At 53.3% G+C, this 15,162-nt stretch overlaps 1 protein-coding gene across 4 annotated transcripts in view; it reads left to right on the top strand.

Annotated features, from left to right (window-relative positions):
• SAMD4A (sterile alpha motif domain containing 4A) overlaps window positions 1-15,162 on the top strand; it is a 99,163-nt gene that overhangs the window by 79,647 nt on the left and 4,354 nt on the right. For 2 of the 4 annotated variants that reach the window (XM_048306164.1, XM_048306162.1), the window contains 8 exons: window positions 3,670-3,779; window positions 4,440-4,526; window positions 6,942-7,236; window positions 8,734-8,819; window positions 10,272-10,390; window positions 11,545-11,746; window positions 12,356-12,482; window positions 14,020-14,103. In XM_048306164.1, the coding sequence (XP_048162121.1) occupies window positions 3,670-3,779; window positions 4,440-4,526; window positions 6,942-7,236; window positions 8,734-8,819; window positions 10,272-10,390; window positions 11,545-11,746; window positions 12,356-12,482; window positions 14,020-14,103 (1,110 nt within the window). Of the gene's footprint in view, window positions 1-3,669; window positions 3,780-4,439; window positions 4,527-6,941; window positions 7,237-8,733; window positions 8,820-10,271; window positions 10,391-11,544; window positions 11,747-12,355; window positions 12,483-14,019; window positions 14,320-15,162 lie in introns of those variants that run through there. The other 2 variants (XM_048306163.1, XM_048306161.1) reach the window with 1 other exon arrangement.

A 15,162-nucleotide genomic window follows, 5' to 3' on the forward strand; every position in this document is an offset into this window, starting at 1 on the left:
GGAGAACTTTTTGGGAGCAAGTGTTTCGGGGGGGCTGTTTAACACTACATTTCTCCAGGTTTCTGCAGAAGGAGCTGGGGAGGAAGACCATGGGGAGCTTGGCTCCCTGTGATCCACAGCTGCAGCTCCGAGATCTGCGTGGATAGACACTTCCCAGTGCTGTGCAATCAACCTGTGTGGCCAAATCCACAAAACCCAGAGGCTGTCCACAAGCAATAATCCATTAAATAACCCCCACATATTAACACATCCCCTTGCTGCTGTGTGCAGCTGGGATATGGGCACCCTTCCTCGGGCCATCCCTTCCCAGACTTCCAAACATGATTCCCTCATTGCTGACTCAGCCAAATGGCTTTTGTCCCCCTGTCCAGGGACGTGCAGAACTGATGTTCACAACCTCTGGTGTCTATGCCTGCCATGTCCTACCCCCTCTGCTGGGTTTTCTTCAGGCTGAACCATTCCAGTGCCTTCCCAGATGATGTTTTCTAAACTTGGGGTTGTTCCTGCTTCTCTCCGCCAGGTTTTTTTCCAAAAAGTCCGCGTTTTATTGAAGGTGCGTTGCCCAAAACTGGACTTGGAAGCAGAGCAGAGGCTTGCTTGCCTCCAGACAAGCATTCCTGTGGCTGTGTAGCTCATCGTCCTCAAATAACAAAGCACCGTGGGCTGCATATGACCCATTGTATCCCCACAGCTTTCCTGAGGAAAAAAAAGGACTGCCCGTTCCCTGCCCTCGGATCGTGCCGTTTCTTGTTCCTACAGAAGCGCACAGCTCGGTGCATTTTTACTGGGTTGCCTCGTATTCCATCCAGACCGGCTGCTCCAGCTGCCAAGTCCCTTCTCTGAATTGCAGCCACGTCTCCCCCGAGCGCCTGCAGGCTCCTGTGGCTGGGAGTCACCCCTGCTTCTGGTCAGCTGGTTCCTTCTTTAACACCCTCCGGGGCATCCGGGAGGATCCAGACCCACGGGATCTGGAATGTGAGGAGCCCAGGACAGATCCCCATCTGGTTTAGCAGTTGATCCCCCCCCCAGTGTCAGCTATTTCTTTCCTTTCTGTTTATCTTTATGCTCTCCTGTCACTCATTTCTTTTTTTTCCATCTATCTTCATGCTGAAGGGAAAATCCCCTTTGGCTTTTTCCTAGCTCCTGGTTTCTCCAGGGGAAGATATGGACACTTGGTTCCCCGTGGAGCCCATCTGTGTGTCTGTCTGTCCCTTCCCGTGTTCCTGCCATGGCAGGGGGTTGGAATTAGGTGATCTTTAAGGTCCCTTCCAACCCAAATGATTTCAGGATGCTGTGATTCCTGGGGCACAGCTTGGGGAGCACCGGGGGGAGGGTCTGGATAGAGCCGGGGGGTTCTGCTGGGAGTATATCCAAGGTGTCCTGTGTGTAAATATTGCAGGGTGAGCTGTTTTCCTTCTAAATTTCCTGACAGCAGTGCCATGACTTTGCAATTAGCTCTTGGTAATTGCTGATTAAAGAGTAGCTCTGCAGGCAGGTGGTTCACCCATCCATGGAGAGCATTGGGAAGTTTGACTTTCCAAGGACCATGAAATCACCTTGGATGTCCTTGCACCTCCTGGTTGCCTCTTCCTTGTGGGAAGGCCCCACCACACACAACACACCCTCTGTATGCTGGGGTGGCTCCTTCTCCCCAGCCTGCTTCCAGGATTGCCATGTCTGCTGGCAGGGAGCTCTGGGACCATCACTCAGCCCAAATTAGGGCATGATCCAGACAGGCTGATGCAAAGGTGAAGAGCTGCTGCGCCCCAAGCCCCTGCAGAGGTTGGAGACAGGTTTCCTGCAGGGTTCAATGTCTACATGAAGTTGCATCTCTCTTCTGGAAGTATCCCTGTGGGCTTTGCCATCGGCAGGGACATGTGCCAAAGGCAGGTGTCCCCAGGGGACTGTCACTAGAATGGTGCTGTCACTAGAATTGGTGTAGTTTTGTGTTAAAATGATGTTGAGATTGGAGCCTGTGCTGGAAATGGGGCTTTTTGCTAAGTGGTTTTTATTTATTTTAAACAGAAATAGTTTATGAGGGTGCTGGTAGCAGACTTCGGGGCTGTTGCATGTTGGAACTTTTGGAAAATGATGAATTTCAGCCCATTTGTGCTCACTAATTGCTTTTCCCTGTGCTTGGTGTGGGGTTATCTCCTGTGCAGCACTTGAGGAATTTCATTGACACGTGAATCCCAATGTGTGTCTGGGGTTTTGGAGAGTGTGAGCAAAACACAGCATGTTGGGATTGTTTGCATCCTCTGCTTGGATGCAAGGTGGGTTTGGGATCAGCCAGCAGGAGACTTCTGGCAGATGTGTGGATTGCCTTAGGGAACCAAACCAATGGTCCCTCCTGCCCTGTCCCTTCCAGTGACGAGGCCTTGGTTCAGGAAGAGGTCATGGCCAGTCCTTGACTTGCATCTGGTACTCAACAGTGTGGGACTTTCTGGACTCACACCATGGGATGGATGTCCCAGCAGTGGGAGTGAGCTCCTGGGTGTCTCACTGGTGGGGAAGGGGACAAGGATTATGAACAAGGTGTTGCTGGGAGGGGAGCACGTCAGCTGGGTACGCTGTGGCAGAGCTGCTGTCGGGTTGTAGGTGCTAAATAAAGCAGGTCTCGATTTGGCAAAGCATTTGAAGCCTTTACAAAGGAAAAGCATCGCCACAGGCCCAGTGCTGTGCTGCAGCACAGACACCTGCAGGGCCCCCCTCCCTTGTGGGGTATCACCACAGACCCCAAACCTGCAAAACCCTGAGTAGCTGCTTGATGTCGCATTGCCTTCTCTGTGGAGGGCACGCCATCATGGAGCCTGGTGGGGTTTTGAATGTCACAGAGGAAGGATTCTCCTCCCAGGTTCCTTACTGTGAAACCACCTTGATGTTAGGAGGATAAATTTATTTTGGGGTATCCATCCAGCCAGACACAGAGGTGCTACACTACAGGTAATGACTAGGAAGGAAGAAGTCATTTCAGTCGGTGCATTTTTAGGTCCCAAGCAGGTTGTGTGGCCATCTTTGATGGCACACCATTTTTCCATCCCAAACCCATATCTTTATTTCTGTTTAAGCAGCCAGTTCCATTTTCAGCACATGCCACCATCCCTCATACCATAAATCAGTGTCTGCCATCTACAAAACAGCCCTTGCTCATCCCAAGCTCAACCACTGCATGAGCAGTTCCTGGGAAAACAGCAGTGAGGAGCTTGGTGTGCAGTGGCAAAATTCCAGCTCCCCGTGGGTTAATGCCCAGTGGCTTTCCCAGAGAAACCCAACTTCTGAGGATGTGTCCTCATCCAGGGGCTGGTTCCTTGTCCCATCCATATGCACAGCACTGTGTCCTCATCCAGGGGCTGGTTCCTTGTCCCATCCATATGCACAGCACTGTGTCCTCATCCAGGGGCTGGTTCCTTGTCCCATCCACATGCACAGCACTGTGTCCTCATCCAGGGGCTGGTTCCTTGTCCCATCCATATGCACAGCACTGTGTCCTCATCCAGGGGCTGGTTCCTTGTCCCATCCACATGCACAGCACTGTGTCCTCCCAAAGGTCTGTGAAGTTCAGTGAGGTGTCCGGTGGGATGCCCCTCGTGTTGGTGTTGATGCTGTTGCTCATGGTTGTGCTGTTCCATGAATTCAACAGAGCTCTCCTCTCCTTCCTTTGTGTTCCAGATGTCCCAGCCTGGCTGAAGAGCCTCCGGCTGCACAAGTACGCCGCCCTCTTTTCCCAGATGACGTACGAGGAGATGATGGCCCTCACCGAATGCCAGCTCGAGGCACAAGTATGGCCCATGTCACCTGGGGGGTGACACACCTCCAACGCCCCTTTGTGTGTCTTCCCGTGGTTGGGAAGCAGAGAAAGGGAAACTGGGTCTTGGGGAGCGAAAAAATCCCACACTGTACCCGAAAAAAGCCTTGTCCCCATGTTCTTGTTGGAGTCCCAGCATGGAAGTCCCATCACTGGGAGCTGCACTTGGGGTTTTTTTTCCAGTTGGGATTAAGTTCAGGAGTTTCAGGGGTACAACCTGCAGTAGCCAATTCCTTTAAAGTCAGTGGGGCTTTTGATGGCTGATTGCCTTTGAAAATGTTGTAGAATCATAGAATATTGTTGGTTTGGGTTGGAAGTGACCTTACAGATTATCTTTAATCTTTAAGGTTCCAACCCCCGCTGCTTTCAGGTTCACTTCTGGATTATCCTTGGGATGAAGAGGAATGGGCAACACCTTTGCTTTCCGTGTGAGGTGCAACAGGGAGGGACAGACTAGCTGGAAATCTCTGTCTTCAGCAAGTCTCTGAGTGATTTTCTATGTCCCCCAGGAATCCCTGCACTCAGAAATTTCATTAATTTCTAGCAGCCCTTTTTTGTTTAGGAGGGGAAGGGTTTGGGTTGACCCAGCTGCCCTGTGGAAGTGTTAATGCCAAGTTTTGTGCTGTTTTTGCAGAACGTTACCAAAGGCGCAAGACACAAAATAGTCATCAGTATCCAAAAGCTAAAAGAAAGACAAAACCTGCTCAAATCTCTAGAAGGGGTAAGTAATCACAGCCATTTTTGTATTTCTTGTGTTTTTAAGAAGCCAGGAATTAATTCTGGGGTGAAGCACTCTTCGCTTACACTTGTTGTGGGGATCTTCTGCAGGGAAAGCTGTTACTGGCTTAGCTGCATGTGAACGACGCCCTTTACCAGATGCTGGTTTTATTTCACAGAATTCCAAAATGGTTTGGGCTGGCAGGGACCTTAAAGACCATCCAGTTCCAACCCTCTGCCATGGCAGGGGACACCTTCCACTAGACCAGATTGCTCAAAGCTGTGTTTTGCAGAGCGGGTCCTAATGCATCTCCCACACCTCACACAGCAGGGATGGATGTACCCTGTAGCCCTGGCCAGCTCCAGGGTGCTCAGAAAGACTTGAGCTTTCCTGGAACAACATATGGGCACCCTGTCCCCTGATAAAACACCACACACCCGCATCAGTGCCTGAACAACATCTTGAATTTCCAAGGAGAATAAATAAAAGCTTCTTTATCACTTCAACAAAAGCTTAGATCCTGCAGAAAGGGCTGTTGGGGAAGCAGCAGCACCACAGCCTTGCTGGGAGCAGCTCACCCAACCTCTCCCTATTTATTATCGCTGTATTATATTATATTTAATTGCACCATCTTCAGACAGCAACTTGCAGAGCCTCCCACTAGGGGCTTTTAAATACTTCTGTGGTGTGTTGCTATTTATTGGTGTTTTCCTTAACTCACTGCTTCACTATTTATTTATAATACAGGCTTGTGCTCAGAGTATGGCAGGCGCTACTAAAGCCATATTTACCTCTGTTATTAATAATAACTATTAAATCCAAGAGCTGGATGGAGCTGGCTGCAGCTCTGTGTTTTCCAGGCGATTGCACAGCCTCTTCCCCCACTTCTGCGCCAAGATTTGGAAATCTGGTATTGATTGAGTGGCGCTGTGCGGGAGCTGGAGCCCAGCTCAGCTGGCACAGCCAGCCACGCACACTGTAAAATACAGGAGAAAAGTGGCAGGGACTGGTTTGGAGCCCTCCCGGGTTGGGTTTGGGCTGTGGCACTGTGACCCTGTCCTGCTTTGCTGGGGCTCAGAGCTGCCTGTGAGCTGCTTGCCCTGGGAGGAGATGTCTCTGGTTTTCCAGGCTTCCTATCCAATTTTTGCTAAACAAGAGCATGTGTGGGACTTGATGTTTTTGGGCAGTGTCTCACTGCTAAAGATTGCTGCTTTCTTGGAAAGAGCTGTTCCACCCCTCTCTGTTAGTTAGCAGGGCAGGATTTTTTCCCAGAAACATAGTGCCCAGCAGACTGACACCAGATCTTTGAGATAAGTGGAGTTGAGACGTCCAAGAGTGAGCAGGAAGTGCAGCAGGAATTAGAATCAACAACCGTTTCAGGACTTGCACACATCCCATGTGCCCACGTAGTGTCCCTTCCTTCAGTGCATCAGGATTCACTCCAAAAGCTGCCTCTTTCCAAGCAGTGACCCGTGAGCCAGACCGTGCAGGAGCCTGCAGTGAGCTGTTCTGGTCCAGGCTACATTAAAAATAAAATGCAGTTATTTCCTATCAGTGGGACAAGGAACTGACTATAGAAATGGAGTTCTTGATCCACACCAGGAGCAAGGCTGGAGTGCACCTAAATTCTCTCCCTCCTGGGTGGATCTGTCCCAGGATCTCCAAGCTGAATGGTTTTGCTGTGGGAGTATCAGTTCACCTCATAGTGTCCCCTTCTCTGTCTGACCAAAAACCACCTGCTCCCCTTGAAACCCTCCCAGTCCCCTCTGCATCCACTCCCCCAGCCCATCCCAGAGTGGACAGGGATGGGCTGCTGCCACAGTACAGGCTTCTGCATCCCAGCATGGTCCTGGGCTCTGAGATGATCTCAGAGCATGAGGATGCCATGGCAAGCAGTTTTGGGGCAGAGCAGTTAATGGGGAGCCAGGCTTGAAGGTGGTGCTGGAAATGGGAAACAAGCCCACATTAGTGTAATTCCAATGAAACACAGCTGAAATGTTGTGATTGTAGGATTGGTGGGGAATGAACAAGATATTTGCTGCTCTGGGCATTGAAATCTCCCAGGCTCAGTCCCTCTCATGGAGTTGCCATCTTCCTGGAGGAAATCTGGAAACACTGAAGCTGGATTGTTGTTGGGCTTGGGTCCCAGTGGTTGATGGGGCACATTTATCTCTGGGGATTCAGGTCTGAACATATCCATGGATAATCAGCCACAGTCTCTGCAGCACTCCCCTGATACAAGGAAAACACTTGGTGAATGAAACGTTCCTGTTGACTGTGGAATGCAGCAGGATCCTGAAGCAGGAGCAAAGCCATTGGCTTTGCTGGGAATTCTCAGGGGGTCACAGGAGGGGTCTGGTTTACAGCTGATGTCCCATTGTCCCTGCAAAGACAAACCCTCTTCTCTCCAATCCGCAGGACATCCTGGAAGGTGGCAACTTGCGTGTGCCGCTGCAGGAACTACACCAAATGATCCTCACCCCCATCAAAGCCTACTCTTCCCAAAACTCAAGCACGGAGGACCACAGCCGGGACGTGGACTCGCACCACCCCTCCTCCCTGATGGGCTCGGACAGCCAAGGCTCCGACTGCAAGGACTCCGCGGCGGCCGGGATGCAGCAGCACCATCTGCCGGGATGCGAGGGCGAGTCGGGGGGGGCCCCTCTGCCTGAGGGTGACCTGCCCGGCCAGTTCACCCGAGTGATGGGGAAAGGTGAGCGGCTGTCACTTGTCCTCGGGGACATTGGGACTTGTCACTAGGGAGGGCTGCTTTGGGGCAGGGGGTGTGCGGTGGCAGCGCTGGCAGCCGCTTTTCCTCGAGCTCCTGCGGGTCCCAGTCTGAGGGGTGATGGTTTTTTGAGGTCCTGTCATGCTGGGGTTAGAGGTAAGAAGGGAGGGCAGGTGGGTTGTGCTTTTGGGGAGGGGCAGCAGTGGCCCAAGCTGCCTGCCCGAGGTCCAAGGTGGGTAGCATGCATTCTGAGCCCCAGGTCCAAGGTGGATAGCGTTCTCTCCCTGCCCCAGGTCAGAGGCAGAAATAGCAACTTTTCCTGAGGTCAGGAGTGGTGGGCATCTTCTCTCTTCCCATCCAGAGCCGTGGGGTCATCCCACTGATCCAGAAGAGTTTTCAGCAGCATCTCTTGGACTTACTCTGCTTGGAGCAGGGCAGCAGTGGTGCATGGGCTGGACTTGAGCCATCTTGACTGCAAATCAGTGGGTCCAACCCCTTTTTATGGCCCAGTTTGGATGCAGGACATCTAGAATATTCCCGTGGCATTCCACGTCTAGTGTGCAGTGTGCACGGCTTTGCATCAGGGATGACACACTGGGAGGTGACAGGAGCAATCTGAGGTGGGGATCGACCTCCTGTGCCATATTCAGGGCTCTTGGAGCAAATCTGTGTGAGCTTGGATGTGCCCTGACCCTTGCTGGTGTCACCTGAGGTGTCAGTGCTGGCTGTGTGGAGGGAGATCTCCCTGGGGAAGAGGAAGGGGAGTCTTATCCACAGGAGACTGGGAACAGAAAGAGCCTCACTGGGATGCTACAAAAAAATATCAGCCTTGTCCTCATTTCCAGCCTTTTTTGCAAAAAAAGAAGCTGAGATGTTTTCTATACAGAAACCTGGTGCAGAGTTTGTCCCCAGCTGGTTGCCTGCAAAAACAGCCACATGTGGGCCTCTGGCCCCATTTTATTCCTGTGACAAGTGCCAAAGCATAGCCAAAGCCCTGCCAACATGTGGTGTCCTCCTGGACCTCAAGGCATCCCTACCCGGGGGTTTACAACAGGAGAAACTCACTCCTCTGTGAGCTCATTCCCACTTCCTTCAATGACATTCATTCCAAAAGAGGTTAAAATTCATCAGGAAAGGCGGGAATCTACCACTCTGCAGTGGTGGCAGATTTTGGCCACGGGAGCAGGAGTTCTCTTGCCTATGAATAGGGATTAATCCTGTGCCCCTGAGTTGCTTAGGTCTAATTTTGGGGACTCCAGCGGTGTTAGTCTGGATTTACACCATCATAACAGGGAACAAAATCTGGCCCTAAATATAGGAAGGTACGGCAGGAATCAGGGAAGGGCATTTTTTCTCGCTCATGAAAAACTGCTCATGGTTACAAGGGAAACAGGATGTCCAAGGTGTTTGTGGGACCCCTCCTGGGCCCCATCTTGGTGTCCCCATCCCCATTTCCCTTCTCTTCTTTTTTTTTTTTTCCAGTCTGCACACAGCTTTTAGTTTCCCGACCCGATGAAGAGAATATAAGTTCCTATTTACAGCTCATAGACAAATGTCTAATCCACGAGGTGAGTCGTGTTGGATCATCTAAAACTGTTGTTCCCATCACTTGGAAACTGTTTCCAAAGTGTCTGTTTATGTAAACCTTTCGGTTTCTAACACAAATATTTTGGGGGGGTATTAATAGTAATTCTGACAGAGCAGGCTTGGAGCGGGCGGTAGCTCCAACGTGGTGCACGGAAATGTTGCTTCCCCCATGCTGGTTTAATTGCCAAGGCCTGGAGCTGGGAAATTCATCTGGCTCGTGACAGTCCCTTCAGCAGCTGGATGAAAGGAAGAATCTCAGGATGAACGTGCAGGCGGTTTCCATCAGACAGAGCCGGCGATCCCTTGGCGTTGCCTCCTCCCGTTTCGCAGCACGTGGTCTTGGGATTTTGCAACAGGGATTTTACATCTGTTTCTGCTCCCAGCGGATCTGCCTTGGCTGGGTGATGGCTTGGGATGGCCCAGACTGTGCCACAGGGCTCTGGCACGCTCCTGCCTAGTGGCAGGGAGGGATGGCCGGTGTCCCTGGTGTCCTGCAGTGTCTCCTACCCACGCTGGCTGTACCTGGAAGAACAAGCTGCTTCCATCACTTGTCCATACGGCAGGGAGCAGGGAGCAGAAGTGGTGGAAGCTGAGGCCTGGGGCCAGAGGGCAAAGCCAGGAGGACATGGAACTTTTCCCAAAGTGCCTGCACTTTTCCCACCAGAGCCAGCCCATGTCCCAGGACCACCCTCTGCGTTGGCTCCGGCATAATCAGCGTCAGGAGAGAGCATCTCCTCCAGAGTGGTTCGGAGCAATCAAGTCAGGCACTAATTAGCCTCCAGATTGTCCTCTGGAGACTTGTGCTCCTCTCCAACAGAGACCTTGGGAGTCTAAAGTTAGCAGTGGTGGCACGTGGGTGTCCCTGTCACCCACACCTCCTGGCTGGAGCTCTGGGAGCAGGTTTGTCTCTGCCAGGGTGACCTTTGCAGGGAGCCTGGGTGGGTGACAGGCTCACCCTGGGTGACCTCCCTCAGAGCCAGTCAGTGCCAGGATCACTGCCAAGCTCTGCCCAGACCCGAAAAGGAGGATAGGATGCAGGATGCCACGGGGCAGCTCAGCTTTCCAAATCCCAGCTTTGCCCACCCTGGCAGCATTTCTAGAGCCACATGCAGGTGACAAGTGTCACCACCCGTCGGGACCCACCGTCAAACCCCTGCTCTGCCAAAAGGAGTTGGCAGCCTTGAGGCAGAGCTGGGCTGTCAGGCTGGGACACAGGGAATGCCGCCGGAGCATTTTCTCCACCTGACATGAGTAAATCCTGAAGAAAGACCAGTGTTTCCCCCTGGACATGCTGATGGGGCTCAACTCACCCCATCACCTGCTCCAGCTGCTTTTCTTTACCTGCACACCCACATGCACATCCCTGCTGACTTTGTCCATAAGAATATTCACACATTTCCTATTTCCCTCTCTCTTTTTTTTTTTTTGGGCAGGCGTTTACAGAGATCCAGAAGAAGCGGCTGCTGTCATGGAAACAGCAGGTGCAGAAACTCTTTCGGTCTTTCCCTCGGAAATCCCTCCTGGAGCTGTCAGGCTATCGGCAGCAGAGGAGGTAGGCGAGATTTCGGGAGGGGAGGGATGGATGCAGTGGCCAGAGCAAGAGCACTCCCAAGTGGGAGCAATGTCTCCCAGAGGGAGGGGTGGGTTCTGCTGAGTTCAGAGCCAAGTTTAGGGAGGGAGGAGGGTTGGAAAAGCTTCAGCAGTGAAATCCCAGGTGCTGGCTGGGAAGGGAACACAGCAGTCAGTGTCCTTGTGCATGTGGTCACTGCCTTCCCTTCCAATCCCACCCTGTCTCTGTGGCTCCAAACCCAGCACTTCCCAGCTGTGCAGCGTGTACCCAGCACTGGGCTCTTTCCCTGCTGCCCTTTGATGATGGCATCAGCACTGGAGTTTCCTCAGAAAGCTGTCAAGTGGCAGAAAAAAAGGCTGGAAGCTTTCAGAGGGTGCAGAGCCGGAGGTGCGGTAGAGAGCCAGGCAGGGCTGTGTTGGGAACACTGTGTTTGCTCACTTCCAAGGTGATGCTGGATTTTGGGTGATCCTAGAAAGAATAGAGGTTGTGCCAAGAAGAGATATTTTTAAATCACTTTTAACAACAACATCAGCCCTTTGTTTCACTCTGCAAAGCCTGGTTTGTTTCAAGTTCTTTATTCCCCGAAAAGAAAGTGTTTTGGAGATAACTGGGCGTATAGGAACTTCCAGGATGAGATTTCAGGAAAGCAGCTTTAGCTCAGCCCTCCCTAATAAAACTTGGATTCATTAGGTCGTTCTAACCAAATTTTACAGAACTTGAGAAGTCTCAGAGCAGGGGGGGGGACTATATTTGTGAAAATGAACCTCCTGGAAGGGGAGAAAGAAAACCCAACAGCATAAGCTGAACTTTAATGAGACACTGGAGAACCCCACTCATGAGAGATCTCAAAGAAATCAGGTTCCCAGGGCATTACTTGAGTTGCTTTAAATTGTATTTAACAACAAGCCCATTTTGCAGGAGTAAGATAAACTTTAAAGAAAACAAATGTGGATCTGAGAACTGCAGAAGTGCGGGAGGGTGACTGGCAGACGGGAGGAAGACAGGATGCTGCACATCCAGACGACCTCCTTCCTGCTGTCTGTGCAGGATGGAGGGAGCACCCTCGGTGGGATGGGAGGGTCAGGACCCCCTCACAGGGGTCAGTGTCTCACCCTGGGCGCTCTCTCTCTCCGCAGCCGAGGCTTTGGCCAGTCGAACTCCCTCCCGACAGCCGGATCTGCAGGGGCAGGACTGGGCCGGAGGAACCCCCGCCAGTTCCAGATCCCCTCCCGCAACCTCCCCACGGCCCGGCTGGGGCTGCTGGGCCCCACTGGGCTGCTGGGCACCCCCCAGCGCAGCCCTGCTGCCAGCCCTGCCATCCTCAAGCAAGGCAGACAGGTTGGTTGGCGTTCGTGGCATTCTCCAGCTCTTCCATTCCTTTCCCACACACTTCCTTTGCTTTTCTTTCTCTACCTTGTCCAGATCCCCACTTCTTTCCCCACTCTTCAAGCAGTTTGCAGGCTTTGGGTTATACTCCCCTCTGTGCAGTAGGATAGTGGAAGTGGGACCAGTGGGAGGGGGACAAACCAAGCGGCAGAGGGGGAAAAGCTGAGTCCTTAAAGTGCTTATAAAATAGGGAGAGGGGATTTTGACAAGAGCAGATAGTGGTAGGAGAGGGCAGAAGGGTTTTAAATTGACAGAGGGGAGATTTAGATGAGATACTGGGAAGACTCTGCAAGGGGGCCAAGGCCCTGGCACAGGTTGCCCACAGAAGCTGTGGTTCCCCCTGGATCCCTGGAAGTGTCCAAGGCCAGGCTGGATGGGGCTTGGAGCAACTTGGTCCAGTGAAAGGTGTCCCTGCCCATGGCAGAGAGTTGTAACTAGATAATCTGTAAGGTCCCTTCCAACCCAAACCGTCCTGTGATTCTACAAGCCCAAAGTGGTTGTAAACCCATGGCACAGAGGGCTTTGCTTTGTATCCCACACTTTTGTGTTTGTTCCCCACAGAACCTGTGGTTTGCCAACCCCGGGGGCAGTAACAGCATGCCCAGCCGGAGCCACAGCTCGGTGCAGAGGACGCGCTCGCTGCCGGTCCACACGTCCCCGCAGACCATGCTGATGTTCCAGCAGCCAGGTAAGCAGCAGAGGTGCTTTTCCACTGACCTTACAGCTCCGTGAGACAAGGGGAGGTGAGAAGAGCTGTGCTGGTGAGCCTCCCCACGGGCACACGGCCCATGCTGGCACAGTGTGCTGCCACCGGGGAATCTCTGCATTTCTGGGTTAACCAGAGACATGGCTGGAGGGATTTCTGACCCTATATATGCCATCTTGACCCTATGTATCACGGTGCCAGTGCCTTACCTAGCTTGCTTCTGAGGGGCTCATGTCGGGCAGGAAGGTGCTAGCTCATCCATCACTTTTTCCTCATGGATGGACACGGAGCCCTGGTGCGGAAGGACTGCCTTCATGCACTCAAGGGAAATTCTTTCCACAGTGCGTGTGAAGGGAAATGGTGCTGTGTCAGTGCTTCCTTCCCAAACACTGCCAAAGTGCTCCTGTATATAGGAGCATCCTCTGATTCAGGGAGGATCCCGCTGACCTTGGACCCTGGACCTGGAGCATCCTGGCCCTGAGGAAGCCTGTTTGTGTATCCCTTCCTTAGCCTTTGAGCGTGCCTTTTCCTACCAGCACACATAACAATTTACACCTCGGGACAAGGAATCCATCCCCCAGTAAACTCAGCCTCATCCCTGCACTCCTGCTGGTTTGGGCTGGCAGCTCCCTGGCCTCACACGCCGGCGGTGTTTAACTGCAGCATTTGGGCAGCAAATGTTCCATACAGCAGGAGCAGCAGCTGTTCCTGGGTATTGATTAAACACCGGGACAAGGGCACATTTCTCAGGCGTTGGAGGAGAATAAATGGGTTTCTCTTCGCACGTCAGCCTGCGGTGGATGAGGACGTAGGAGGATTGGGGAGCCAAAGACGGGGATTAAGTCGCAAGGAAAATAAGCAATAATGTGATGTTGGGCTCACAAACCACTGTTTGCCGGGCTGTGGGGGGACCTCAACCCGCCTGGATCTCATCCCATGTTCCTGTGAGCCAGTGGAAAGCAGGAGATGCCGTCCAGCACAGTAGCACAAGCTGTATTTGCAGGTTTTGCTGCGGGCTGGGGAAAGTTTGCTGCTGTTTAGATTAGGACAGGGGTGTTGGAACCCCATAAACTTCATGTGTGTGTCCCCTTTTTTGTGCTCAACCCCCAGGGATGTGGCAGCCATGACGTGGATGACTGAGTGGGAGCCAAGCTGGTGCCAGAGAAGCCAGACAGTGTCTCTGCTAGTCTGTGCTGCCATCCCATGTCCGAGCATTAACCCTGCCTGCACGGACAGCACCCATCCCCAGGAGATGACCAGGGCTGCCCTCTCCCTGGGTGGGGTTTCTACTCTCACTCCAGCTGCCCCTCACATCTCTTACCAGCACCTGAACCCCCTCAGATTCATCCCTTATGGATAACAGGGGGTGATGGCTGCTTTTGTGAGTGAAGCTGATTTTACTGGGAGTCCTGTCTGACCCTCCTGGGGCATTTTTCAGATGTTTTCCCCACACAGACCAGGGAGGCAGGGTCTCTGCCAGGTCCCTGATGGGGGTCTCCTATTCCCTTTCTCCCTGCAGAGTTCCAGGTGCCGGTGACTGAACCTGACATCAACAACAGGCTGGAGTCCCTGTGCCTGAGCATGACTGAGCACGCACTCAGCGGTGAGCATTCCCTCCTCCTGGGGCTCTTCCAGCACGTCCACACCGCCTCTGCTGAGCCCCCCAGCACCTGCCCCTGCCCTGCGCCCCCCAAAAGCTGGGACAGGCTGTGGCTGTGAGAGCGGGACGGCGGCGGGGCTGGATGCAGGGATGCTCCCAGGGCTGCTCCCGGGAGTGTTCGGATGGGAATATTGGCTTCTCTCGGCGAGGTGGCCGGGGCAGGGGGTAAAGCCGAACGCAGGGATCGCGCCAGCACTAGTGGAGTCTGTGCTAATTAGCCACTCGTCAGCTTGCTAATGATAATTAGTGTTAGCTCGCTACTCTCATTAGCTCTTGATAAAGCCCCTGCCGCCGGCACGCTCGGATGGGTCACAGGCTTTGGAGTGTTGTACCCTTCCGCCACCAGATCCCTCGTTTGGCCGGGGGTGCCCCACAGCTGGGGGCTAAATCCCTGCCAGACGCTGTGCCAGGGGCTGTGCCAGGCGCTGTGCCCTGGGGCCGGCAGTCCCCACAGCCGGGGGTGCCAGCGGATAACGGGCACAGGGAGGGAGGAGAACCGGGGCAAAAACAAGTGGGGAAGATGGAAAAGGCAGCAGCAGCAGCACGATGGAGAGCCTGGTGCAGCACAAAGCACCGGCACCAGAAGCTCCCGGTGTCCATTGCCGACGCACTGGACCCCCAAGCACAAGGGATGACCCCCAGCGATGGGATGAGCACGGCCGCCGGCATCGCCCGGATTCCCGAATGACCAGCTCAGGTCTCGCTGCGGAAATCCTGGACTGTGACGGATGGTTGAGGACAGGAGCCCTCGGAGAGGACGAGTGCCACCAGGAGCCCTCAGGGAGGACAAGTGCCACCAGGCTTCCTGCGGATGCAACAGCCCTTCCCGGGGAGAGGAACACGAGAACAAGGACTGTGGGAAGCAGCAGGGCCCTGGCAGCATCCCTGGCTGGGAAAACAAGGACACTTCTGTCACCCGAAGCGTTTCTCCAGCGTGTGCCCAGTCGAGGCTTAGCTGTCTTGTTCCTCTGCAGGGTACTGTTCCTCCAAGTTATTTTTTCC

This window comes from Corvus hawaiiensis, chromosome 6, assembly GCF_020740725.1.
Source record: "Corvus hawaiiensis isolate bCorHaw1 chromosome 6, bCorHaw1.pri.cur, whole genome shotgun sequence".
Taxonomy (NCBI): domain Eukaryota; kingdom Metazoa; phylum Chordata; class Aves; order Passeriformes; family Corvidae; genus Corvus; species Corvus hawaiiensis.